Source organism: Microcaecilia unicolor, chromosome 6 (genome assembly GCF_901765095.1).
Source record: "Microcaecilia unicolor chromosome 6, aMicUni1.1, whole genome shotgun sequence".
NCBI lineage: Eukaryota > Metazoa > Chordata > Amphibia > Gymnophiona > Siphonopidae > Microcaecilia > Microcaecilia unicolor.
The window spans coordinates 270,638,321-270,665,673 of NC_044036.1; the positions used below are offsets into that span (position 1 = coordinate 270,638,321).

Genomic DNA, 27,353 nt, shown 5'->3' on the forward strand with positions numbered 1-27,353 from the left:
CAGCGGCTTCAAGAAGTGCACCCAGTGCGCCCGGGTAATCTCGCTCACTGATAGGCACGCGTCGTGTCTTCAGTGTCTGGGGGCTGGGCACCACCCCGCAGGCCTGCAGTCTTTGTGCTCTTTTACAGGTTGCGAGATTGGCCCAGTGGAATGTGGTGTTCTCGGGCTCTTCGTCGACAACAGCACGGAGGCATCGAGTGCATCGACGTCGGCAGCATCAAGACCTTCGACCTCGGCATCGACTGCATTGAGGTATCGACCTCTGCATCGTTGGTACCGAGACATCGGAAGTCGGCGTCGGTGGTACCGGGACCTCCACTGTTGCTGATGTCGTCGGAAGGTGGTGCTTCTACTGGAGTGCAGGTGAGGGGCTGTCCATTCCCCTGCTGGTGGCTCCACTGTTGCTGATGTCGTCGGAAGGTGGTGCTCTACTGGAGTGCAGGTGAGGGCTGTCCATTCCCCTGCTGGTGGCGGTGAGCCTTCGGGTGGGTCTCCTCCTACCCTGAGGGCTCCTGCGGTACAGCCCCCCCGAGACCGATCTTCTTTGGCCTCGGCCCCGAGGAAGAGGCGGCTGGATTCTACGTCCTCGTCGGTACTGGGAAGCTCCTGGGTGACATGCTGTCGTTTGAAGAAATCAAAGAAGCATCGACACCGGTCACCTTCCCGCATCGGTACGAGAGCTCTGGGTCCGCCGAGGGAGTCGGCACCCAGTAGGCATCAGCACCGGGAGGACCGCTCACCCTCTGTTCAGGATGTGTCGATGCGCTCCACCGTGGACAGCCCGGAACAGCCTCCACGCCCGGAACAGACTCTGACCTCGACGCCTGCATCGACTTCCATGTCTTTCTCCACAGCCGCTCTGCATGAGAGTCTCCGGGCCGTTCTCCCGGAGATCCTGGGAGAGCTGTTGCGCCCTTCCCCTCCGGTACCGGGGGTGCTTGCGCCTCCGGTACTGTCGAGTGAGGCGCCGGCTGGCCCCTTGCCCGGGGTGAGGTCTCCGACATCGGTACCGCTTGCGGTATGGACTGCGGCCGCCTCCCAGGAAGGCTCCGACGACGTCGGCGGAGGGAGCTTCGCCGGTGCTGGCGAGGGAGTCTACCTCTCGACGATCCCACCGTGGCCGTGTTTCCACGGAGTCAAGTCGGGCATGGCTTCAGACACAGGTTCATGAACTTGTGTTTGATACCGATGGTGAGGCCTCGTGGGAGGAGGAGGAGGACATCAGATATTTCTCTGACGAGGAGTCTGATGGCCTTCCTTCTGATCCCACTCCCTCCCCTGAGAGGCAGCTTTCTCCTCCCGAGAGTCTGTCTTTTGCGGCCTTTGTCCGGGAGATGTCTACGGCCATCCCCTTCCCGGTGGTCGTGGAGGATGAGCCCAGAGCTGAAATGTTTGAGCTCTTGGACTATCCTTCTCCACCTAAGGAAGCGTCCACAGTACCCATGCATCATGTCTTAACAAAGACATTGCTGGCGAACTGGACCACGCCTCTAACTAATCCCCACATTCCCAAGAAGATCGAGTCCCAGTACCGGATCCATGGGGACCCAGAGCTGATGCGCACTCAGTTGCCTCACGACTCTGGTGTGGTGGATCTGGCCCTAAAGAAGGCTAAGAGTTCTAGGGAGCATGCTTCAGTGCCCCCGGGCAAGGACTCTAGAACCTTAGACTCCTTTGGGAGGAAGGCCTACCATTCTTCTATGCTGGTTGCCAAAATTCAGTCTTACCAGCTCTACACGAGCATCCATATGCGGAACAATGTGCGGCAGTTGGCGGGCTTGGTGGACAAGCTCCCTCCTGAGCAAGCCAAGCCATTTCAGGAGGTGGTCAGGCAGCTGAAGGTGTGCAGAAAATTCCTGGCCAGAGGGGTGTATGATACCTTTGATGTTGCGTCCAGGGCCGCTGCTCAAGGTGTGGTGATGCGCAGACTCTCATGGCTGCGTGCCTCCGACCTGGAGAATAGGATCCAGCAGCGGATTGCGGACTCCCCTTGCCGAGCGGACAACATTTTTGGAGAGAAAGTCGAACAGGTGGTAGAGCAGCTCCACCAGCGGGATACCGCTTTGGACAAGTTCTGCCGCCGGCAGCCTTCAGCATCTACCTCCTCAGGTAGACGTTTTTATGGGGGAAGGAAGACTGTTCCCTACTCTTCTGGCAAGCGTAGGTACAATCCTCCTTCTCGACAGCCTGTGGCCCAGGCTAAGCCCCAGCGCGCTCGTTCTCGTCAGCAGCGTGCGCCTCAGCAAGGCCCACGGCTCCCCAGCAAAAGAAGGGGGCGAGCTTTTGACTGGCTCCAGCAGAGCATAGCCGACATCAACGTATCAGTGCTGGGCGATCTGCCGGTCGGGGGGGAGGTTGAAAGTTTTTCACCAAAGGTGGCCTCTCATAACCTCTGACCGTTGGGTTCTTCAAATAGTCCAGCAAGGATACACCCTCAATTTGGCCTCGAAACCTCCAAATTGCCCACCGGGAGCTCAATCCTACAGCTTCCAGCACAAGCAGGTACTTGCAGAGGAACTCTCCGCCCTTCTCAGCGCCAATGCGGTCGAGCCCGTGCCATCCGGGCAAGAAGGGTTGGGATTCTATTCCAGGTACTTCCTTGTGGAAAAGAAAACAGGGGGAATGCGTCCCATCCTAGACCTAAGGGCCCTGAACAAATATCTGGTCAAGGAAAAGTTCAGGATGCTTTCCCTGGGCACCCTTCTTCCCATGATTCAGGAAAACGACTGGCTATGCTTTCTGGACTTGAAGGATGCCTACATGCACATCCCGATACTGCCAGCTCACAGGCAGTATCTGCGATTTCAGCTGGGCACACGTCACTTCCAGTACTGTGTGCTACCCATTGGGCTCGCCTCTGCGCCCAGAGTGTTCACGAAGTGCCTAGCTGTAGTAGCAGCGGTGCTTCGCAGGCTGGGAGTACACGTGTTCCCCTATCTCGACGATTGGCTGGTGAAGAACACATCCAAGTCAGGAGCTCTACAGTCCATGCAGATGACTATTCGCCTCCTGGAGCTACTGGGGTTTGTGATAAATTATCCAAAGTCCCACCTTCTCCCAGTGCAAAGACTCGAATTCATAGGAGCTCTGCTGGATTCTCGGACGGCTCGTGCCTATCTCCCAGAGACGAGAGCCAACAACTTGTTGTCCCTCGTCTCTCGGGTGCGAGCGTCCCAGCAGATCACAGCTCGGCAGATGTTGAGACTCCTGGGCCATATGGCCTCCACAGTTCATGTGACTCCCATGGCCCGCCTTCACATGCGATCTGCTCAATGGACCCTGCTTCCCAGTAGTTTCAGGCTGCTGGGGATCTAGAAGACGTGATCCACCTGTCCACGAGTTTTCTCAAATCCCTGTATTGGTGGACGATTTGGTCCAATTTGACTCTGGGACGTCTTTTCCAAATTCCTCAGCCACAAAAAGTGCTGACTACGGATGCGTCTGTCCTGGGGTGGGGAGCTCATGTCAATGGGCTTCACACCCAGGGAAGCTGGTCCCTCCAGGAACGCGATCTGCAGATCAATCTCCTGGAGTTACGAGCGGTCTGGAACGCTCTGAAGGCTTTCAGAGATCGGCTGTCCCACCAAATTATCCAAATTCAGACAGACAACCAGGTTGCCATGTATTACATCAACAAGCAGGGGGCACCGAATCTCGCCCCCTGTGTCAGGAAGCCGTCAGCATGTGGCTGTGGGCTCGTCGTCACGGCATGTTGCTCCAAGCCACATATCTGGCAGGCGTAAACAACAGTCTGGCTGACAGGTTGAGCAGGATTATGCAACCTCACGAGTGGTCGCTCAACTCCAGAGTAGTGCGCCAGATCTTCCAGGTGTGGGGCACCCCCTTGGTAGATCTCTTTGCGTCTCGAGCCAACCACAAGGTCCCTCAGTTCTGTTCCAGACTTCAGGCCCACGGCAGACTGGCATCGGATGCCTTCCTCCTGGACTGGGGGGAAGGTCTGCTGTATGCTTATCCTCCCATACCTCTGGTGGGGAAGACTTTGTTGAAACTCAAGCAAGACCGAGGCACCATGATTCTGATTGCTCCGTTTTTGGCCGCGTCAGATCTGGTTCCCTGTTCTTCTGGAGTTGTCCTCCGAAGAACCGTGGAGATTGGAGTGTTTTCCAACCCTCATCACACAGGACGAAGGGGCGCTTCTGCATCCCAACCTCCAGTCTCTGGCTCTCACGGCCTGGATGTTGAGAGCGTAGACTTTGCCTCTTTGGGTCTGTCAGAGGGTGTCTCCCGTATCTTGCTTGCTTCCAGGAAAGATTCCACTAAGAGCAGTTACTTCTTTCTATGGAGGAGGTTTGCCGTCTGGTGTGACAGCAAGGCCCTAGATCCTCGCTCTTGTCCTACACAGACCCTGCTTGAATACCTTCTGCACTTGTCTGAGTCTGGTCTCAAGACCAACTTTGTAAAGGTTCACCTTAGTGCAATCAGTGCATACCATTACCGTGTGGAAGGTAAGCCGATCTCAGGACAGCCTTTAGTTGTTCGCTTCATGAGAGGTTTGCTTTTGTCAAAGCCCCCTGTCAAGCCTCCTACAGTGTCATGGGATCTCAATGTCGTTCTCACAGAGCTGATGAAACCTCCTTTTGAGCCACTGAATTCCTGCCATCTGAAGTACTTGACCTGGAAGGTCATTTTCTTGGTGGCAGTTAATTCAGCTCGTAGAGTCAGTGAGCTTCAGGCCCTGGTGGCCCATGCTCCTTACACCAAATTTCATCATAATAGAGTAGTCCCCCGCACTCACCCTAAGTTCTTGCCGAAGGTGGTGTCGGAGTTCCATCTGAACCAGTCAATTGTCTTGCCAACATTCTTTCCCCGTCCTCATTCCTGCCCTGCTGAACGTCAGCTGCACACATTTGACTGCAAAAGAGCATTGGCCTTCTATCTGGAGCGGACACAGCCCAACAGACAGTCCGCCCAATTGTTTGTTTCTTTTGATCCCAACAGGAGGGGAGTGGCTGTGGGGAAACGCACCATATCCAATTGGCTAGCAGATTGCATTTCCTTCACTTACGCCCAGGCTGGGCTGGCTCTTGAGGGTCATGTCACGGCTCACAATGTCAGAGCCATGGCTGCGTCAGTGGCCCACTTGAAGTCAGCCACTATTGAAGAGATCTGCAAAGCTGCGACGTGGCCATCTGTCCACACATTCACATCTCATTACTGCCTGCAGCAGGATACCCGACGCGACAGTCGGTTCGGGCAGTCAGTGCTTCAGAATCTGTTCGGGTTTAGAATCCAACTCCACCCCCCTAGGCCCATGTTTATTCTGTTCCAGGCTACACTCTCAGTTAGTTGGATAAATTGTTAGGTCAATCTCAGTTATGTCCTCGCTGTTGCGAGGCCCAATTGACCATGTTTGTTGTTTTGAGTGAGCCTGGGGGCTAGGGATACCCCATCAGTGAGAACAAGCAGCCTGCTTGTCCTCGGAGAAAGCGAATGCTACATACCTGTAGAAGGTATTCTCCGAGGACAGCAGGCTGATTGTTCTCACAAACCCGCCCGCCTCCCTTTTGGAGTTGTATCTTCCCTTGTCTTTGTCTTGCTACATATGGTACTGATGAACACGAGCCGGTTCGGGCGGGAAGACAGCCGCGCATGCGCGGTGCGCATGGGCGCGCGAGGACTAGCAAAGGCCTTTGCTAGTGAAGTTTCCGATTGGAGGGGCTGCCGTGGACGTCACCCATCAGTGAGAACAATCAGCCTGCTGTCCTCGGAGAATACCTTCTACAGGTATGTAGCATTCGCTTTATGGTTGTGAGGAGACTAAGGTCTGAGGAGGGGCTGCTGGCTATCATGGCATGTTACATATTTTAAATTCAATTATTTCAGGCACTTATCAACACTAAACTACATACATATCTAAATACAGTTAAATTGTTTCAGAAAGACTCCTGAATGGAAGCACATAGCATGTATGCCTCAGTGTCTTGGATAAAACCTGTGGGAAACAAATGGCAAGAACATAGTCTTTGACTCAGTTTGCAATTAGTAGTGTTTGTTGTTAGTGCTGTGTGTAGACAATGCCAAAACTCTGGAAGCAGTTTTTGTGATTGTTTGGACTGGAGCTCACCAGTGTTAGCAGAACTGATTGGATGTTTACTGTTATGTGGACGTTATATGTACTGCATCTTCAGTGATGTGAAATAGAATGGAGAAGAGTAATATAGAGGTTTCAAGGCTGGCTGAAGTGTATAGTAACACTGTCACAGCTTCTAGGTCTCAGACACCAGTTTCACAGTAGGAAAACAAAACACAATCTTCTTCATTTTTTTTTTTTACACACAAGCAGCATGACTTTGCTGCATTTTCACAAGTCCAGAGTGCTTTACAATAGAATTCATGTTTGGTTTGGTTCTGGCATCACACAAAATGGTTGGTTAAGCTATAGGTCTACAGGCCTTAAAGCTTTGGTTTATCCCATTTGTCTGGACTGGTCTAGCAGGATAAGGAGATTGAAATTTGTTCTTCCCTGCCAAATTGCCTTTCCTTGATTCCTGCTAGAACACTGCAGGACTCACCTGAGAAACCTAGGTGCATTTTTTTTCTCTTATTTTTCTCTTTGCAGAGAATTCAGGCAATTTGATTCTCAGTCATGTTGAGGTTGGAGTTGTACATGTTTTAGTCTTGTGAGTTCTGCTTTGTCAGGAGAATACTGGTGAGTTCCAGGACTGTACCTCTCTTTATAATGATGGTGATGTCACTGAACGTCAGTGTTCTCTGCTTCCATGTGCTAGTTGGGGAGCACAACCCATTTGTCTCAACTGGGCTAGTAGAAATCAAGGAAAGGAAATTAGCAGGTAAGAACAAATTTCTACATGGGTGTGCTGCTGCTGCTACACTAGTTACTTAAGTTTCAGGAATCCTGATGTGTCCTTTTAGATTGTGCTGGAAGTTAGCAGAGACCATAAGAATGCAGGCCCTTGGTACTAGTGTTGCTAAAGGTACTTGTCCTCCTGGTTTATTGTAGATGGTGTTGGGGATGGAGAAAGTATTCATGACTCTCCACGAGATGAAGCCCTGCAGAATCTCACCGCTGATGATCTCCCGGACTCTGCAAGCCAGGCTGCTCAGCCCCAAGACTCTGCATTCTCATATAGGTATGTCTGCCTGTGAATGAGATATTGCTATACTTTATATATGTGTTTTAGAAAAACAGGATAGTCTGTCTCAACGGTTAAAACATTTTGGATTATGGTTATGAAAAGATAGAGGAACAATATTCTCCAAATATGAAAATCAGTAAATAAATGCATAGTGGCAATCTGTCTTACAGCTCAGATAAATTAATACATTAAGTTTAAATCTGTCATTCTTCAAAAGTATTTCTCTGATATCTGCTCTAAAATGCAAAAGACAGTGTGCAAAGGTCTGTTTAAAATTTGCATATCTTTTGCTTAGAGATGCCAAGAAAAGCTGCGGTTGGCACTCTGTTCAGCAGATTCCATCGCCTTCCCAGTGCTCTCCCACTCAACAAGAAATGGGCTGCCCGATCATACGGACCCTGAAGGTAGAACCTGCTGTCCACATGTCTGATATAGCTGCCTTCTGTTGACATTTTTAAAATAAAAATTCTTAAGCTATGCATCTTAGAAATATAAAGAATAGGCTAATCCTGTTGCATGCATTAACTTGTAGTTCTGATTTTCTCATTGAGTTTTTCCCAAGAAAGTCAAATAAAAGTCTATGCACGCAATAGGGTTAAAACCAGGAATGACTTAGCCTGTTTCTATCCATACACTACAGGGATCAGTTCTAAAGAAATGGTGCCCACAGTGAAAATTACTTATGTTTCTGCAGACTTAATAGCTGAAGATTAAATACCATGAGATATTTGATAGCATTGGCAGGAAGTCTTTGAAACTAGCTTGCTTCTGAATAGTCCAGAACATAGTACACTTAGGGAATATTTCTAATGATTCCTCTGGCCCTGAAGAAAAATGGATTTTTTGTGAGTTGTGACAACCTATCTGCCCAACATAAGAATTGAGTCTCCTCTTCAGGAATGATATCCAGTTTAAAGACTATATAGAACACTAGTAAAAAAAAAAGGCCCGTTTCTGAGAAATGAAACGGGTGCTAGCAAGGTTTTCCTCGGAGTGTGTATGTTTGAGAGCGAGTGTGTGTGTGAGAGAGAGGGAATGTGCGAGAGTGTGTGTGTGTGTGACAGAGAGAGTGTGACCTGGGTGCGAGTGTGTCTGTGACAGTGATAGTGTATGTATGAGAATCAGAGTGTGTGCCAGGGGCCCATCACTCCCTCCTCCCTCCCAGTTCCAGGGTCTCCCTCCCCCCTCCCTGTGCACCCCAGCTGACCTTGTTAATCACCCAGGGCAAGACTCTGGAAGGAGTTAATTGCCTTACTCCAGCTGATCTTGTTAATCACCCAGGGCAACCACTCCAGGTGCCTGAGAAAACAACTGTGGCAGGAGTTAATTGCGTTACTTGCAACTCTCTTTTCCTTTGTGTACTTGCTAAACCGGATATCTATGCCACCTCAAGTTTCCAGTTGGAGGCTTCAATTAGAACGTTGGAGGTGCCTTTTATATATAGAGATAGCATGCTACTCATGTCACAGTAAAGCTGCTTCATATCTCATCGAAAAGATGATTTAGAAAATGGCTGCTGATCTGTGAATGAAGTGCCGCTTTGACCATACAACTGATGAGCCAACAGAATAAACCTACCATGTCAATAGAATTGAATATTTTCTTTCTAAAGTAGCATCTTTGTATCTTTAAATTCAGATCCATTTATGTATTCTGTACAGAGAATCTTGTGCTTTGTGCACCTTTATTCATTCAACCAGGTTTTGTCTTCTTCAGTCATGGGTCCACATTTCTTTTTCTTTATGTCTGCATTCTCACACTTCCAGAAAAAGATAGTGATGTTTCCTATTTCTGATTTATTTGTCATTGTGCTTCCCTTCAGACAATGAAATTGTGTGCTTCCTAAAAATCCAGCTGGCAGAAGCCATTAATCTACAGGATAAGATCTTGATGGCACAGATCCAGGAGACCATGCGCTGTGTGGGACGTTTTGATAACAGGACTTGTTGCAAGCTCCTGGCTTCCATTGCTGAGGATTACCGGTACCATCTCTTTGTGTCTTGGTTTTTTTTTTTTTTACTTTCTCTTTGTGTCTTGATTTGAGGTTCGGTGTTCTCTTTTTAGTCTTTCAGTTTACCACACTGTATTTCTTTTAAACCTTTCTAAAAACTTACTTTGATATTAATAGTTAAGAGTTTGTATGAAAAATACTTTTTGGGGGTCAGTCTAGTGGCTCAGTGGAGGAACCTAGGTTTGATCTTGGGTCATATTTTCTGCACCTTGGGCTGGGAATGCTGCAGAGATGGTGTTCCCAGCTCCTTTGGGAGGAGTGTGGAGAGATCCACTATTACAAACTGTTGTTCTTCTCTGTTGGCTGGACTTTGTACTTTATATATCCAGGGCACAAGCTGGAGAGCTGGGAATTGGATGCATTCCTGGTAGTTTCAGATGTGGTGTAAAGTGTACTATGTAAGGATGAAACAGCAGGTAGAAATTTTTTTTTTCTTGCCTAGTTTAAGTCATGGCTTAGGGCCTTTCTACTAGATGATCAGGACTTTTGGGACACTTGAAGAAATGCTTGGTGGATAGGGGGAAGAAGGGGCAGGGGTTTGAGGATGAAGATTGAGACTGCTAATGTTGTGGAGGTCTTTTACTAAAGATTAGCTTGTATATGCAGCAAGGCCCATAGGAATAAAATGGGACCTGCTGTAGTAACTCGAGCTAACTTTTACTAAAAGACCCCCTGTATGACAACCACTCAGTGCATGACTTGAAACGTAGCATGCTCTCATATAAGTTCTATTTTCATTTTAGAAAAAGGGCTCCATACATTGCTTATTTAACTCGGTGTCGTCAGGGGCTGCAGACTACACAAGCCACCTGGAGAGAGTGCTGCAGAGGGTGATACGGGACAAAGAAGTGGCCACCAGATATTTTACTACCGTATGCGTGAGGTTACTGCTGGAAAGCAAAGAAAAGAATATGCAAGAATTCATCCAGGTAATCTATGAAGTTCATAGTATAAATGTACAGAAGCACAGGTACCCATGTTCCCTGGGTCTGTGCCAAAAGCAGATATTACTACTGCAGGACTGAACGGTCAGTAGCTTCTGATGATAGCTGCAGTACCCTGGCAATATCAGTCTGCCTATGTTGCCACCATCTTTTCACCTTATATTTGTATTTATGTATAGTTAGTGTACACACATTTTTCTGTTTTATTATTTTAATTCCATGCTTTTTTTTGTTTGTATTGTTTGGCTTTGTATCCATATGCTGCATTCTTAGAGGGGTGGTGGTCTGGTATCAAATATTCTAGTGCAAACAGATTACCTAGATCCACAGTGAGTGTGCTTAACTGGGAAATGCTTTCTAAACCTTTGGGCACTAATTGTTTTAACAGACACTGAATTATCTGGGTTTTTTGTTTGTTTGTTTGTTTGTTTGTATGTATGTATGTATGTTTTAAAATCTTATCTTACAACTTACTCCTGGGGAAATCCTGGGCACAATATTTGAAAATTCAGCAAAATTCTGAGCACTTTATTGTAATTTTCTCATACAGAATTCTCCCATTTATTAGGGCTGGCTTCTCCCCGTAGGCATGAAATACCCCCACCATCACAGCAGTTTCTCTCCTCAGGTTCTCCTTCTCCATTTCTCTCTTAGTTTCTATCTCTTCCCATGACAAGATGAGTCCCCTGGCTTTCTCTACCCTTTCTTCAGGGAGACTACCTCCAATTTTTCTCCCCCCCCCTTCTGTTCACCTGTTGTCTACCCTCTAGCAGCACTCTGCCTTCTAGTTTTCTCTCCATCCCTCAGTCTTCACTGTCCTCCCGGTGCACTCCTAATTCCTAGCAAGACCCTTGTTCTGTCCACCCCCAAGGTCTCTTCCTCCTCTCCCAGGCAAATCCCCACCTTACTTTTCTTTGCTCCAATCCCCATGGCACACATACACAATCCACCCTTGCCAGCCCTCCACACTGTGACACACAAACACACTGTTCACCAGGTTTCAGTCACCCCCCCCCCCCCCCCCGTGGCATACACATACACACACACATTATCTACTGTTTTTCCAGACACCCCTTGCCCCTGCACACATCACTCCAGGGCAACAAGAGTTGGGCTGCCTCCTCCTCTGCCGTAACGGGCCTGACTGCTCCTTTGAGCCGCATGGGCTTCCGTATAGCCGAGCAGCTTAAAGGAACAGCTGGTGACCAAGGCAGCAGAGAAGGTAGAAAAAGCTTGACATGTAGCTGTACAGCTCCTCCTCATGCTGTGCTGGAGTGGTGTGGTGTGTGCAGGGAGGGAGGCAACCAGAAATTGAGCATCTGTGCCGTGCTGCACCGCAACCCCAGAGATGGGGAATTCTTTGCAAATTCTTCATTATGCAGTTGTGCAGAATTCTCCCAGGAGTAATATATACAATATACATGGAAACACACACGTATCCATATGTCTGTGTATATACACTATTTATTTTCTTAACTCTGCTGTAAAACGTTCATTGAAAAATAACAGCTTAAAAAATTGATGCGCTGTATCATCTTATACTTTTTAATTTCCTAACAAATGCACGTCCCTCATGTTTTAGCTTGGCTTCAGCATTTGAGTGCTATTACATTGAGAGTTTTATTATAGTCCTTTCTGTATTTTCTGCTTTTGGAGATCCAACTCTAATTTTTCTCTGGAAACTCAGCTTCTCTGGTTATTTATTTATTTTTTTACTTATTTCAAGTGGCTTGATATACTGCCAGTCACACCTATTTGGTGTGGCTAAGCAGTTTACAGGAAATAAAAATCAAGGGGAGAGATTAATAAAAGAGGCAGCAGGAAGAAGGGGAATTTCTCACAGAAGGGAAGTATCATGCGGTGGGAAGGGTGTAGATGGTATGAAATAACCAGGTCTTCATTAGTTGCTTAATCTCTACGCCTTCCTTAGTACGCTCTCCTTTTACCTTTTCTCACTTTGTGTGTATGGTTTTCTTCCATTACTATCCAGTTTTGTAGTTCTTTTCCTTTTTTGATTCTTTTTAAAATTGTAAACCGTTTTCATCTGGGAGTTGTCAAGGCGGTAGAGCAAATACAGATAAATAAACTTGGGATATGGGGATTCCAGTCTTGAGTTCTTGTGGTATGGAGTTCCATAGATAGGGCCTTGTGTAGCAGAATGTGGTTTCCTGAGTTATATCAAGGCGAAGGTGAAATGGTGGTGAAAGAGATAAATGAGCTTGCTGAGAGAAGCTTAAGCAGCATGATGGCGTGGGAAAAAGACCTTTGTATTCCATGATCTTGTTTGCATTTTCAGATTTCCAGAAGCTCACAGCAGCAGATGATAAGACAGCGCAGGTGGAAGACTTTCTCCAGTCCTTGTATGGGGCCATGGCTCAAGATGCCATTTGGCAGAATGCCAGTGAGGAGCAGCTCCAGGATGCACAGATGGCCATTGAGCGGAGTGTGATGAACCGAATTTTCAAGCTTTCTTTCTACCCTAACCAAGATGGAGACATTCTGCGTGATCAGTGAGTAGCAGAGAAAAAATTCATTGTGATATCAGAGTGAGGTGGGAGCAGGCAAAGCAGTCACTGTGACTACTTATATGTTCAGATTCCAGGTAGGGATTAACAGGTGTCAGGTAAATAAATTTTTCAGAATGAAGCAAAAGGTAAAAATGTTTTTAGGAGGAGGATCTTTCTATCACAATACGTTTTTCTTTTTTTGCTGGGGGGACAGTGATGGGAAGAAGGAGGGTTTATTATTTCAGTGATTTGTGACAAATTGTGTAGCTTTTATTTACTGTTTAATTTCAATTATAGTATAATTGGAGAGATCCAGCCTGATTTCAGGTGATTTTGTTTTTTTCTTTTCAGAGTCCTTCATGAACATATCCAAAGGTTATCTAAGTGGTGTCAGCAAACCACAAGGCTCTTCAAATACCTGAGGTAATTTAGCATTCTAATGGGTCGTTCTTTTTTTTACTCCAGCTGTTATAAACCATGTAGCTAAATACTCTCCTGATCCAACACCTTTCCCCCTAGCATCTTGCAATTTGTATGAAAAGGGATATAGGAAATAGTTTTCCCTCTGAGTACTGTGCTATTGATAACGCAGCGTTCATTAAATAAGTCTGAAAACTTTTTAAACTGCTAAACCAATTGAGGCACTATACAAACTGATGATAACATGTCTTGCTTATTCAGGTGTATTTAAAGGAAGCTCCCTGGCCGTCTGCACAGGCAGAAATCCGAACAATAAGTGCTTACAAAACACCAAGGGACAAAGTTCAGTGTATCCTTGCGCATGTGTTCTACCATTATGAATCGCTGAGCCTGGCCAATGAGGATTCAGTGCCAGGAGCAGATGACTTTGTCCCTGTTTTAGTGTTTGTTCTGATAAAGGTAAGTATATTAAAAAATGCTAATCCAGACTTTAAAACATGGGGCAGAAAGTGACCTAGCAAGAAAATGATATAGTCAGATTATTTGATATGTGTGGTTTCTGATCAAGGATGTAGCTACCATTGAGCGAGCCTGGCAAAAAGCCCAGGGCCGCCTGCTATCTGGCATCTTTCTCTCCCCTGCTTTGGGTCTGGCATCTGTCTGTAGCCTCTGCTCCCCATGGATCTCCAATCATGTGGTGGCAGCATTGTAAGTTGTCGCGAATGTCTTTAATTCATTGTGGAAACTTAAAACATAGTAATATAGTAGATGACAGCAGAAAAAGACCTGCACGGTCCATCCAGTCTGCCCAACAAGATAACTCATATGTGCTACTTTTTGTGTATACCTGACCTTGATTAGTATCTTCCATTTTCACGGCACAGACCGTAGAAGTCTGCACCCCACCCCCTCACCGGCTCTGCCACCCAATCTCCGCTGAGCTTCTGAGGATCCATTCCTTCTGAACAGGATTCCTTTATGTTTATCTCACGCGTTTTGAATTCCGTTACCGTTTTCATCTTCACCACCTCCCGCGGGAGGTCATTCCAAGCATCCACCACTCTCTCCGTGAAAAAATACTTCCTAACATTTTTCTTGAGTCTGCCCCCCTTCAATCTCATTTCATGTCCTCTAGTTCTACTGCCTTCCCATCTTTGGAAAAGGTTCGTTTGCAGATTAATACCTTTCAAATATTTGAATGTCTGTATCATATCACCCCTGTTTCTCCTTTCCTCCAGGGTATACATGTTTAGGTCAGCAAATCTCTCCTCATATGTTTTGTAACGCAAATCCCATACCATTCTCGTAGCTTTTCTTTGCACCGCTTCAATTTTTTTTACATCCTTAGCAAGATATGGCCTCCAAAACTGAACACAATATTCCAGGTGGGGCCTCACCAACGACTTATACAGGGGCATCAACACTTCCTTTCTTCTGCTGGTCACACCTCTCTCTCTACAGCCTAGCAACATTCTAGCTACGGCCACCGCCTTGTCACACTGTTTCGTTGCCTTCAGATCCTCAGATACTATCACCCCAAGATCCTTCTCCCCGTCTGTACATATCAGACTCTCCCCCATCTAACACATATGTCTCCCGTGGATTTCTACTCCCTAAGTGCATCACTTTGCATTTCTTCGCATTGAATTTTAATTGCCAAACTTTAGACCATTCTTCTAGCTTCTGCAGATCCTTTTTCCTCTCCCTCCCGGGTGTCCATTCTGTTACAAATCTTAGTATCGTCCGCAAAAAGGCAAACTTTTCCTTCTAACCCTTCAGCAATGTCACTCACAAATATATTGAACAGAATCTGCCCCAGCACCGATCCCTGAGACACTCCACTACTCACCTTTCCCTCATCCGAGTGAATTCCATTAACCACCAATCTCTAGCGTTTGTCTGTCAACCAGTTCCTAATCCAGTTTACAACGTCAGGTCCTATCTTCAGCCTGTCCAGTTTATTTAAGAGCCTCCTGTGGGGAACCGTGTCAAAAGCTTTGCTGAAATCTAAGTAGATTACGTCCCATCCCACTATCTGTTGGAGTTCCCCAGGGATCTGTCCTTGGACCCCTTCTCTTCTCAATCTACATCTCCTCCCTAGGCTCACTGATCTCATCTCATGGTTTTCAGTACCATCTTTATGCTGATGACACCCGGCTATATCTCTCCACACCAGACATCACTGCGGAGACCCAGGCCAAGGTATCGGCCTGCTTATCCGACATTGCTGCCTGGATGTCCAAACCGCCACCTGAAGCTGAACATGTCCAAAACCGAGCTCCTCGTCTTTCCACCTAAACCACCTCTCCTCTTCCTCCACTCTCCATCTCAATTGATAACACCCTCATCCTCCCCGTCCATCTGCCCGCAACCTCTGAGTCATCTTCGATTCCTCCCTCTCCTTCTCTGCGCATATACAACAGACTGCCAAGACCTGTCGCTTCTTCCTCTTCAACATCAGCAAAATTCGCCCTTTCCTATCTGAGCACACCACACGAACTCTCGTCCATGCTCTCATTACCTCTCGCCTTGACTACTGCAACTTACTCTTCCATATCGTCATGCTGATCAATCCATAGACTGGTGGGTTGTGTCCATCTACCAGCAGGTGGAGATAGAGAGCAATCCTTTTGCCTCCCTATATGTGGTCATGTGCTGCCGGAAACTCCCCAGTATGTTCTCTATCTCAGCAGGTGGTGGTCACACACAGCAGCAGCTCTGGCTAGGTCTCCAAGCCTAATCTTTAGGTTTTGTTGAGTACCTGGGTAGAGGGCTCTTCTTGAGCAAGTGCAACCTGGTGGCGCCAGGTCCCTCCTTTTCTCCCCCCCCTCCCGCTGGCTCCATTAAAAAAAAAAAAAAAATTTTGGACGTCCTTAAGGGCGTTTATTTCGACGTTATTTAAACGTTTATTGCAGCTACTCCCTGGGACACCAGGTCGTTACAGCTCGGAGCGAGAAGCAGGTAATTTTTACCTTTTTATAGCGGCAGGGGGTTCCCACGATCGATCTCCACGGGGCCTATGGCGTCGGAGGGCGAGGGCGCGAAGAATAGCTCCCCGGACCGCGTGTGCGCTTCTAGCGGGGATGCGGGGGTTTTAAAGTCTGATTCGCCCTTGTTGGGTGTCAGTTTGGAGGCCGGTCAGAGTCCCGGGTCGTTCCTCCGGTGCGGCGGTTTTTCCCGCCATAAACGCCCATCCCCCGCTGCTCGCCTCCGCCATCTTGGCCGGCCACTCTGCTCGGACTGCTTCTTCTTGGGCCACCCTTGAGCTGGAGACGTTCATGCCATGGCCGCCCTTGATTTGGGCGACGGCAAAAAAGTGGCTAAAGTTAAGCGCCGTTCTTCCCGCGCGGCTCCTTCGCGGAGTGTCGCGCCGGACGCCATCTTGGATGCGCAGCATGTTGCTCCCCCGCTCTTGCGAGCGCCGGTGAGGGTGCGTCTAGGGCTGTGGCCCAGGCTGCTGAAATACACAGTCTGGGGGGTTTCTCCCCCGAGTTTATTTTGCTGCTGCATCAGGCCTTCCTTATGCAAACGCTGCCCCTTCTCTCTTGTCCGACAAAGGGGTTGAGGCCCCCGAAGTAAACGCCCTCGGGTGGATTCCCAGGGCTTAGAGGACTCTGTCTCCTCTGATGTAGATGAGGGCAGCGTATCTGAGTTCTCCCAACGGTCCTTTGGGGATTCCTTGGAGGAGACGGATTCCCGCTCGGATGGAGCGGATGACCCCTCTGCAGCGTGGATCTTTCGCTCAGAGGATTTGCCCAACCTGTTAGTGCAGGCCATGAGCATTTTGAAGATTTCCTCCCTCAGCCCCTGTTGGCTCCGCCATTATGCTGGGGACGAAGCGCCCGCCTAGAACCTTCCACGTGCATGATGCCATGTACACCTTAATTTCGGCTCAATGGGATGTCCCGGAAGTGAGCCTCAAAGTGGCTAGGGCTATGTCCCGCCTCTATCCTTTGCCTGAAGTGAACGTGAGGCCTTTCTTTGGCCTACCGTGGATTCGTTAATCACTGCGGTGACTAAGAAAACGGCGTTGCCGGTGGAAGGTGGCACGCCCTAAAAGACGCCCAAGACAGAAGATTGGAGGCGGCCTTAGGTCGTCCTTCGAGGCGGCTGCCTTAAGTTTGCAGGCCTCAGTTTGCGGCTCCTATGTGGCCAGGGCGTGCCTGACGATTGTGCAGCGGGCTTCCCCCTCGATCCTTCCTTGAGGGCTGATTGGCCGGCCCTGGATGGGCTTGGCTTATTTGGCAGACTTACTGTATGATGTCTTGAGAGCCTCGGCTAAAGGTATGGCTCAGACAATCTCGCGCGGCGCTGGCTTTGGCTGAAACATTGGTCTGCTGACCACGCCTCTAAGGCCCGCCTGGCTAAGTTGCCTTTTAAAGGCAGCTGCTCTTTGGGGTCGAGCTGGACAAAAATCGTGACCGATCTCGGCACATCTAAGGGCAAGAGGTTACCAGAGGTCAGGGCTCGGGCCAGTGCTTCGCCCCGGTAACTACAGAGGACGGTTTCAGGAAGCCCGTCGGTACCGCCGCCCGGGCAAGTCGGGCTCCTCTGCCCCCTCTTCCTTCAAGAGGAACTTCTCCCCCAAGCAGCATTCCTTTCGCAGAGACCGCCGTCCCGGAGGTGCGCCCTCCCGGTCCTCCCCCAGGGTCTCGTACCCAATGACGGGGTCCTGGTCCATGGCCCAGTGCAGATTGGAGGACGCCTGTCCTCGTTTCTGGGCGAGTGGACCAGGGTAACTTCAGACGCTTGGGTGCTGGAAGTCATCAGAGACGGCTACAAGCTAGAGTTCTGCCGACCCTTAAGAGACGGTTTGTACTCTCTCCCTGCAAGTCTCCGGTCAAAGCTGTGGCAGTGCAGCAGACCTTGGACAATCTGATCCGCCTGGGTGCGGTCGTTCCGGTGCCAGAAAATCAGCTTGGCAAGGGACGTTACTCCATTTACTTTGTGTACCGAAAGAAAGGAGGTTCTGTACGGCCTATCCTCGACCTCAAAGGGGTCAATCGGGCCTTGAAAGTTCGGCACTTTCGCATGGAGACTCTCCGCTCTGTTATAGCGCAGTGAAGGCAGGGGAGTTCCTGGCATCCTTGGACATCAAGGAAGCGTACTTGCATATTCCCATCTGGCCTCCTCATCAACGCTTTCTGCGTTTTGCAGTCCTGGGCCGACACTTCCAGTTCAGAGCCCTCCCGTTCGGGTTGGCTACTGCTCCGCGGACCTTCTCCAAAGTAATGGTGGTCATCGCGGCCTTCCTGCGAAAGGAAGGAGTACAAGTCCATCCTTATCTGGACGACTGGTTGATACGAGCCCCTCTTATGCAGAGGTGCGGCAAAGCTGTGGCCCGGGTGATTGCTCTTTTGAGCTCCCTGGGGTGGATCATCAACTGGGAGAAAAGCCAGCTGCGCCCGACTCAGTCCCTGGAGTATCTGGGAGTTCGATTCGACACCCAAGTGGGCAGAGTGTTCCTGCCGGACATCGGATTGTCAAACTTCAGGCTCAGGTGGACCAGTTCCTAGTAGCCTCTCCTCTTCGGGCTTGGGACTATGTGCAGCTGTTGGGCTCTAGACGGCCACGATGGAAGTAGTGCCCTGGGCCAGGGCTCATATGAGACCACTACAACACTCTCTGCTGCAGCGCTGGACTTCGGTGTCGGAGGATTATGCTGTGCGCCTTCCCTTGGACCCAGCAGTGCGCAAGGCGCTGAGCTGGTGGCTGAAGACAGACAAGTTGTCTGCAGGGATGCCTCTTGTGACCCCGGAGTGGATTGTCGTCACGACGGATGCCTCTTTGACGGGCTGGGGAGCCCACTGCATGGGAAGGACAGCGCAGGAGCTCTGGTCTCCTGCAGAGGCAAAGTGGTCTATCAACCTCCTGGAACTCAGAGCCATTCGGTTGGCGCTTTTGGAGTTCCTCCCGGTACTGGCGTTGAAGCCAGTACGGGTCCTGTCGGACAATGCCACGGCTGTGGCCTATGTCAACCGCCAGGGAGGTACCAAGAGCGCCCCTCTAGCCAAGGAAGCCATGAATCTATGCCAGTGGGCGGAAGCGAACCTGGAACAGCTGTCAGCGGCCCACATTGCCGGAGTCATGAATGTCAAGGCGGACTTTCTCAGTCGCCATACCTTGGATCCCGGAGAGTGGCAGTTATCGGCTCAGGCGTTCTTGGACATCACGAAGCGCTGGGGCCAGCCGAGCCTAGATCTGATGGCGTCATCGGCCAATTGCCAAGTGCCGCGCTTTTTCAGCAGAGGACGGGACCCTCGATCTCTGGGAGTAGATGCTCTTCTCCAACAGTGGCCGACACAAGAGCTTCTCTATGTGTTCCCGCCCTGGTCCATGTTGGGCAGGGTACTAGACCGGGTGGCAAAGCATCCGGGCCGGATAATCCTGGTGGGTCCGGTCTGGCCCAGACGTCCCTGGTATGCGGACTTGATCAGGCTCTCTGTGGACGACCCTCTGCGGCTGCCAGTGGAGCAGGGCCTGTTGCATCAGGGTCCCGTGGTGATGGAGGATCCCTCCCCCTTTGGTCTTACGGCCTGGCTATTGAGCGGCAGCGTCTGAGGAAGAAGGGCTTCTCAGACAAGGTCATCGCCACTATGCTGAGAGCGAGGAAGCGCTCTACTTCTACTGCTTACGCCAGGGTTTGGCGTACCTTTGCAGCGTGGTGTGAAGCAGGCTCACTTTCTCCCTTCACTGCTCCAATTTCTTCAGTGCTGGCGTTCCTGCAAGAAGGTCTGGAGAAAGGCCTGTCGCTCAGTTCCCTTAAGTCCAGGTAGCGGCTCTGGCTTGCTTCAGGGGCCGCCTGAAGGGTGCTTCCCTGGCTTCGCAGCCGGATGTGGTACGTTTTCTCAAGGGAGTTAATCACCTGCGCCCTCCTCTGCGCTCAGTGGTGCCTGCGTGGAATCTCAACCTGGTGCTAAGAGCCTTGCAGAAGCCGCCTTTGAACCCTTGTCGAGGGCATCTCTGAAAGACCTGACGTTGAAAGCAGTCTTTTTGGTGGCTATCACTTCAGCCAGAAGAGTTTCCGAGCTCCAGGCACTCTCATGTCGAGAGCCTTTTCTGCAGTTCACTGAGGCAGGAGTGACTATTCGCACAGTGCCTTCCTTCCTGCCCAAGATTGTTTCTCGCTTCCATGTGAATCAGCAGCTCTGTCTCCCTTCCTTTCGTAGGGAGGACTACCCAGAGGAATACTCTGCTCTCAAATATCTGGATGTGAGACGAGTCATCATCAGATACTTGGAAGTGACCAATGATTTCCGGAAATCGGATCATCTGTTTGTCCTGTTTGCAGGTCCTTGTAAGGGTCTGCAGGCTGCTAAGCCTACAGTGGCAAGATGGGTCAAGGAAGCCATTGCAGCGGCTTATGTGGCCGCGGGGAAGGTGCCGCCTATCCAGCTGAAGGCTCACTCCACTAGAGCTCAGGCGGCCTCGATGGCAGAGGCCGGGTCCGTCTCCTTGGAAGAGATTTGCAAGGCGGCAACTTGGGCATCGGCCCATACCTTCTCCAGGCATTACCGCTTGACTGTGGCTGCTCGGGCGGAGGCCCGGTTTGGAGCTTCAGTGTTGCGGTCAGGGATTTCTATGTCCCGCCCTGGGTGAGTACTGCTTCGGTACATCCCACCAGTCTATGGATTGATCAGCATGATGATATGGAAGGTAAAATTATGTATCATACCTGATAATTTTCTTTCCATTAATCATAGCTGATCAATCCATAGCCCCTCCTAGATATCTGTACTGTTTATATTCTGGTTGCATTTCAGGTTCAAGTTTAGTCTTCAGTTCCTGTTCAGGAGGACTTCGTGTTCAAGTTTTTTCAATTGGATTCTTCAAGAGTTGAGACAAGTTTGTGTTACAGTGAGCTGCTGCTGCATTCCTCTCCCCTCCGTTTTACGGGGCTGGATTGAGACATAAATTCTGCCGGCGCTCCCTCCCGCTTCGTGCGGCTGTAGGGCAGCTTTGTACCCCTCCCGCTTCGGCGGTGTTAGGGTCAGTCAGCTCCTCCCGCGGTTGCGGTTGCAGGATAAGCCAGATCCCCCCGCATCGGCGGGGTGGTGTCCCTCCCCCGCTCCGCGGGGATGAGCTGGACGGATTCCCCTCCCCCACTTGTGTGGGGATGAGCTGGGTTAATTCCCCTCCCCCGTTTCGGCGGTGGTGAGCTGGGCAGAGTGTCCCTTTGTGGGTGTAATTCTCTAAGTGCTGAGTCCTGCGGATGGAGCTTGGATATCGACATACTGAGGAGTTTCCGGCAGCACATGACCACATATAGGGAGGCAAAAGGATTGCTCTCTATCTCCACCTGCTGGTAGATGGACACAACCCACCAGTCTATGGATTGATCAGCTATGATTAATGGAAAGAAAATTATCAGGTATGAAACATAATTTTACCTTCACCGGCCTCCCACTTAGCCATCTATACCCCCTGCAATCCATTCAGAACGGTGCCGCACGTCTTATATTCCGCCAGAACCGATATACTCACATCACCCCTCTCCTCAAGTCACTTCACTGGCTTCCAATCAGATACCGCATACAATTCAAGATTCTCCTCATTACCTACAAATGCACCCGGTCTGCGGCTCCTCACTACCTCTCTACCCTCATCTCCCCCTATGTTCCCGCCCGTAACCTCCGCTCACAGGACAAATCCCTCCTTTCAGTTCCCTTCTCCACCACTGCCAACTCCAGGCTCCGCTCATTCTGCCTTGCCTTACCCTTTGCCTGAAACAATCTTCTTCAACCCCTACGCCAAGCCCCCTCCTTTCCCATTTTCAAATCTCTGCTTAAAACTCAGCTCTTCAATGCTGCTTTCGGCACCTAACCTTTCGTGAAATATAGTATTCCCTATCAAACGGACTCTACACTTGTCTTTAGATTGTACATCTGTCTTTTAGATTGTAAGCTCCTTGAGCAGGGACTGTCCTTCCATGTTAAATTGTACAGCGCTGCGTAACCCTAGTAGCGCTTTAGAAATGTTAAGTAGTAGTAGTATAGCACGTCCCTGATTCAATTCTCCGGTCACCCAGTCAAAGAATTCAATGAGATTCGTTTGGCACGATTTCCCTTTGGTAAAACCATGTTGTTTCGAATCTTGCAACTTATTGGCTTCCAGGAAATTCACTATCCTTTCCTTCAGCTTCGCTTCCATTTCTTTTCCAATAACCGAAGTGAGGCTTACCGACCTGAAGTTTCCAGCTTCTTCCCTATCACCACTTTTGTGAAGAGGGACCACCTCTGCCGTTCTCCAATCCCACGGAACCTCTCCCGTCTCCAAGGATTTATTAAACAAATCTTTAAGAGGACCCGCCAGAACCTCTCTGAGCTCCCTCAATATCCTGGGGTGGATCCTGTCCGGTCCCATGGCTTTGTCCACCTTTAGATTTCCTAGTTGTTCATACACACTCTCTTCCATGAACGGTGTTCTATCCACTCCACTCTCATATGTACTTTTGCCAATCAATCGTGGTCCTTCTCCAGGATTTTCTTCTGTGAAAACAGAACAAAAGTATCTATGTAGCAAATTTGCCTTTTCTTTATCATTATCTACATAGCGGTTCGCAGCATCTTTCAGTCTCACAATTCACTTTTTAGTCATTCTCCTTTCACTAATATACCTGAAGAAATTTTTGTCACCCCTCCTTACCTTTCTAGCCATTTGTTCTTCCGCTTGCACTTTCGCCAGACGTATCTCTCTCTTGGCTTCTTTCAGTTTCATCTGGTATTCCTCTCCATGTTCCTCTTGTTGTGTTTTTCTGTATTTCTGAAACACCAACTCTTTAGCCTTTATTTTCTCAGAAGCGGAGTGTCCTAAGAAGTCTACAAACTGCACAAAACACGGCTGCCCGCTTATATATATAGATCACCGTGTTACGTTAAAGCATCTCCTCTTCTTAAGAATTTACATTGGTTACCAATCAATGAAAGAATTTCATTTAAGCTCTGTGTTCTTGTTCATCAGATTCTTTATGGTACCACATGAACCTTATCCTACTACAACATCACCTTGTATTTGTTTACTCTGGAGTCTGCAAACACCTCTCTGGCACTATGTAAGCCACATTGAGCCTGCAAATAGGTGGGAAAATGTTGGATACAAGTGTAACAAATAAAATAAATTACCATCTTATATGATAGATCTCATTAAGTTAGCACAAAATGCCACCTCATCTAGAGAATATCTCATGTTACATTTCCCAAGTTGTAAAAACTTAACCTACAAAACATAGTAACATACATAGTAGATGATGGCAGAAAAAGACCTTCATGGTCCATCCAGTCTGCCCAACAAGGTAAATTCATATGTGTATACCTTACCTTGATTTGTACCTGTCTTTTCAGGGCACAGACTATATAAGTCGGCCCAGCAGCATTCCCCGCCTCCCATCACCGGCTCTGGCACAGACCGTATAAGTCTGCCCTCCACTATCCTCGCCTCCCAACCACCAACCCCTCTTCCCCCCCACCTGCTCCGCCACCCAATTTCGGCTAAGCTTCTGAGGATCCATTCCTTCTGCACAGGATTCCTTTATGTATATCCCACGCATGTTTGAATTCCCTATCCATAATGCTAATTTTTCTTACCAAAGTATCAAACTCTGGAACTCATTACCCAAGTATATCAGACAGTTGATTATCATTTAGAAGTTTTCTTAAAGCCCACTTCTTTAGATCTAATTTGAACATTTTTTTTTAATAGTTGCATTTTTGTATTGATAGTAATTGTCTTGTAATGCTTCTTCTTAATTTGTTATGTAAGCCACATTGAACCTGAGCTTTCTTGGGAAAATGCGGGGTAGAAATGTCAAATAAACCTGTAGCCTCTGACAGCCTCAATCGAGGCCTTTCCTGTGCCATGTCTTGCCCACAGGAAGTTACATCAGAGCAGATGGGATGCAGCACAGAAAAGGCCCTAACAGGGCCAGCTGGAGGCTATCAGTTTACATCACTGTTGCTGCCAGTGCAAGTTTGGGGGGGGGGGGGGGGTGTGCTAGAGACCGGTGCCAGACCTGTGGAGAGATTTCAGATCCGTGGGAGGATGGGGAGATGCTGTTCAAAGTAAAGTAGAGCCACAGAGGAGAGATGCTGAATATGAGAGGAGGACGAGGACAGGACAAGGGAGATGGAGGACAGAATGGATCAGGGACACAGAGGGAAAATGGATTGTGGACACGGAGATGAAATGTCAAAGGAACAGGACACCCTGGAAAGAGAGTTGTTAAAAAAAAAAAAATGAGACCAAAACAACGCTCAGACATTTTTTTTTTTAATTTATAAATTATAATATGTCAGCTTTAAGAAATATGCATCTCTGAAATATTGCACTTCAGTTTCGTTAGTAGGACAGTGTATGTGTGTGTGTGTGTGTATATATGTATATATATATAACATTTTTTTTTTTTAATATAGCTAGGACTGGAATGTTTTATTATTGCAACAAGGTTTGTTAACTGCTCTCCCCCACCCCCCTGATCCCCACTATCTTGAGGAGAGATGGGACCCTCATAATTTTTCTGCCTGGGCCCATTCAATACTAACTACGCTGTTGTTTTTTTATTAAGATTAGTTCTATGTGATAAGCAAAGCCAGTCAAAAGTCAGAGTTGGAAAATAAAACATTTCTTTTGTTTGGTCTTTAAGTGTGAAGAGAGGATTTTGGAACGGTCAGTATGAAATAAAAGTTAGACATTGAAATGAACTTTACATCTAGTTTATATACCGCTCTTAACCAGTTGGATTCTGAGTGGTTTACAGTAAGAAAGGGCAAAACAGCAAAAGTAGAGGCTGACAAATGCGCAAACCAATAGGGAGATGATATCAAAAACCAGTTTATTCAGAATATTCATATCAAGGACCCGACACGGTCCGTGTTTCGGCGCCAAAGCGCCTGCCTCAGGGGTCACAATCAACTTTCTCTGAGAAGAAGCTGATAGGCTTGAATAATTCCTTTATGTATGCAAGTTAATCCACAGAGAGAACAAAAGAACAACCAACCGATCAGCATACACCAAATAAATGCTGATAGTATGGTCATGCATGATGAAGAGAAACTGCTGTAAAAATAATTGGTGTTAAAATCACCCCAGTGTGTCTTCCCAATGAATTTAGTCCCAATATTGTTTAGTATTACTATTCCTTTTTGTACCTTTTTAGGCCAATCCACCATGCTTGCTGTCCACTATTCAGTATATTAATAATTTCTACATCAACCGACTGACAGGCGAGGAATCCTATTGGTGGATGCAGTTCACGGCAGCTGTTGAGTTCATCAAAACCATCGATGATCGCAAGTGATCCTAACAGTAGCCACAGATGGAAACTCAAGATTTTTTTCCGTGTATTATACTGTACATAAGAGTTGAGGCATTTTAAAACAAATCTTTACTACATAGAATACTACAGTTGTCTAACAGGTTTGGGATCAGCTGGTTTTGATTTATTTTGCTTTTATGCATATATTTTTGTTTCAGTTTTTCCTGTAGAAAATAGCACTGCAAAAAGGGACCACATTTTTCTGGTATTTAAAAAAAAAACAACAAAAAACTAAAATGTTTATAGTATTAAACAAAAAAAACAAAACCCTGTCACATTTCTCTTTAGGCTTCCTTGAATTCACAAGTTTTTTTTTCTGTGCAATTTGAGGAGAGGAGCAGGAATTTGAAGCTTTTTGGTAATGATTTGATCTGCTGTGGCTATGCCAATTGCACTTAAGTTTGTAATTGTTGATGCTGTTCTAAGTGTAATCATAATTATAGTCAAGGAAGGGAGGCCACATTCTGACTTGCATTTCTTTTAAAGCAGGTTATTGCACAGCTAAACACAAAGCCATTTTTATATGTGTTAAGCTGTCTTAAGGGAAAAATTGTGTAAAAATAATGTATATATGAATATATATATAAATAAATTATATATATAAATATATATATTACTCATGCAGACATGCAATTTATTCTCATTGTGTACCATTCCTTTTTCCTTGTGATTGCTTCCCTTTTCCCTCCAAACTTCAGGTTCTAGCGGTGAGTAGGCCCCAAATGCAGGATCTTGGACAGAACCCTCTAGGTGTAAAAAAAAAAACAAAAACCTGTTCAGAACTGGTGGTGAGTCTATAGAACGCACCAGGTAAATGGAATCCATATCTTTCTGAAACACGTGGTTTTGCTCCTAAAGGCTGATGCTCTATTACCTGCAGCTGGCCTTGCTGTTCCGCTTTTCCATAAAACAAATGACCTGGGGTCATGGCATGACACCCAGCTCGCAAACACACCAGGTCTTCCTTATCATTTAGATTGTCTAACAGGGGCACACTTTAAATATTTATTAAGAATGTTATATGGAAAAGTTTTATTCCTAAAACTGGAATTGCTGCAGTTTGTAGTGCTGCTAAGAGTGGGAAGTTGCACTTGTGTGCTGTGCAAGATTTCAAAAGTGTGCACACCATGTGACAGTTAAATTGTTCTTCTTTCCCATTCTCTGGAAGTCCTAAGAGCAGGACAACTGATCTGGAGTGACATTGGATTGATTGGTTTGTACATTGTGTATGTCGTCATTGGAACATTAGGTCCATTTGATACAAATAGGGGAAAGGGAATTTGAGAATCTAGGTAATGTGTTCCTAAAAGTTCCCAGGATTGTGATGGGGAGGGCAATTTTGAAAGCCAGTTCCATGGGTGGAAGGCATTTTACCTGCCTAACTCGGCTGTCTGAAAATTGAGCACCTCCAGTGTGGCTTAGTTGGCATGGCATTGAAAATACAGACTTTGAGCTACATTGAAATGAGGTATTCTTCTGGGAAGTGTTCAGGTGAAACCTGTGCAGGTACTGTTTAAGTAAAATAATGATTTAGCAGTGAAATGTTGGGTATGTACTACATGTCCTTTTTAAAATACAGCCTAACATACTGTAAGCACCAAGATTATTGGCTATAGGGCATTATGGACTGACCTAAAATAGATGGACACTAAGCTCTGAATGCACTGGATATAAAAAAAAAAAGGCATGTCATATTTCTTATGGTAATATTTATTCGTTTGAAATGTATATTCCTAAACAGTTAAGTCCAGACTTAAAAAATCCATTCTAAACCTGAAACTGTAAAATCTGTACACATGCCTTATATAATAATTTTTCACTGGACTCGCTTAGTAAAATTATATTTTAATAAGCGGTGGTCTAGTTTATGTAAAGTGCTTTAGAATAAGGCACAGCTATTACAGTAAAAAGATATTTGGACCTGACTTTCAGGAGATTTTAGAAAATCTTTCCCCTATCAACTGATGATGTGTGAATATAAGTAAGATAATCTGTATACGAAACACATTCAGTGCCTGGATCACATATAGAGATCAGAATTAA

The 27,353-nt window shown here is 47.5% G+C and overlaps 1 protein-coding gene across 1 annotated transcript in view; it reads left to right on the plus strand.

Moving 5' to 3' along the window:
* Nucleotides 1-26,982, plus strand: part of GAPVD1 (GTPase activating protein and VPS9 domains 1) — a 199,454-nt gene extending 172,472 nt beyond the window's left edge. The window contains 10 exon segments of the mRNA XM_030207414.1: nt 6,983-7,112; nt 7,416-7,522; nt 8,941-9,100; nt 9,873-9,931; nt 9,934-10,057; nt 12,368-12,583; nt 12,932-12,963; nt 12,966-13,003; nt 13,262-13,459; nt 25,152-26,982. Of these exon segments, the coding sequence (XP_030063274.1) occupies nt 6,983-7,112; nt 7,416-7,522; nt 8,941-9,100; nt 9,873-9,931; nt 9,934-10,057; nt 12,368-12,583; nt 12,932-12,963; nt 12,966-13,003; nt 13,262-13,459; nt 25,152-25,292 (1,205 nt within the window). The 3' untranslated portion in view covers nt 25,293-26,982.
* Nucleotides 26,983-27,353: the final 371 nt, after the last annotated feature.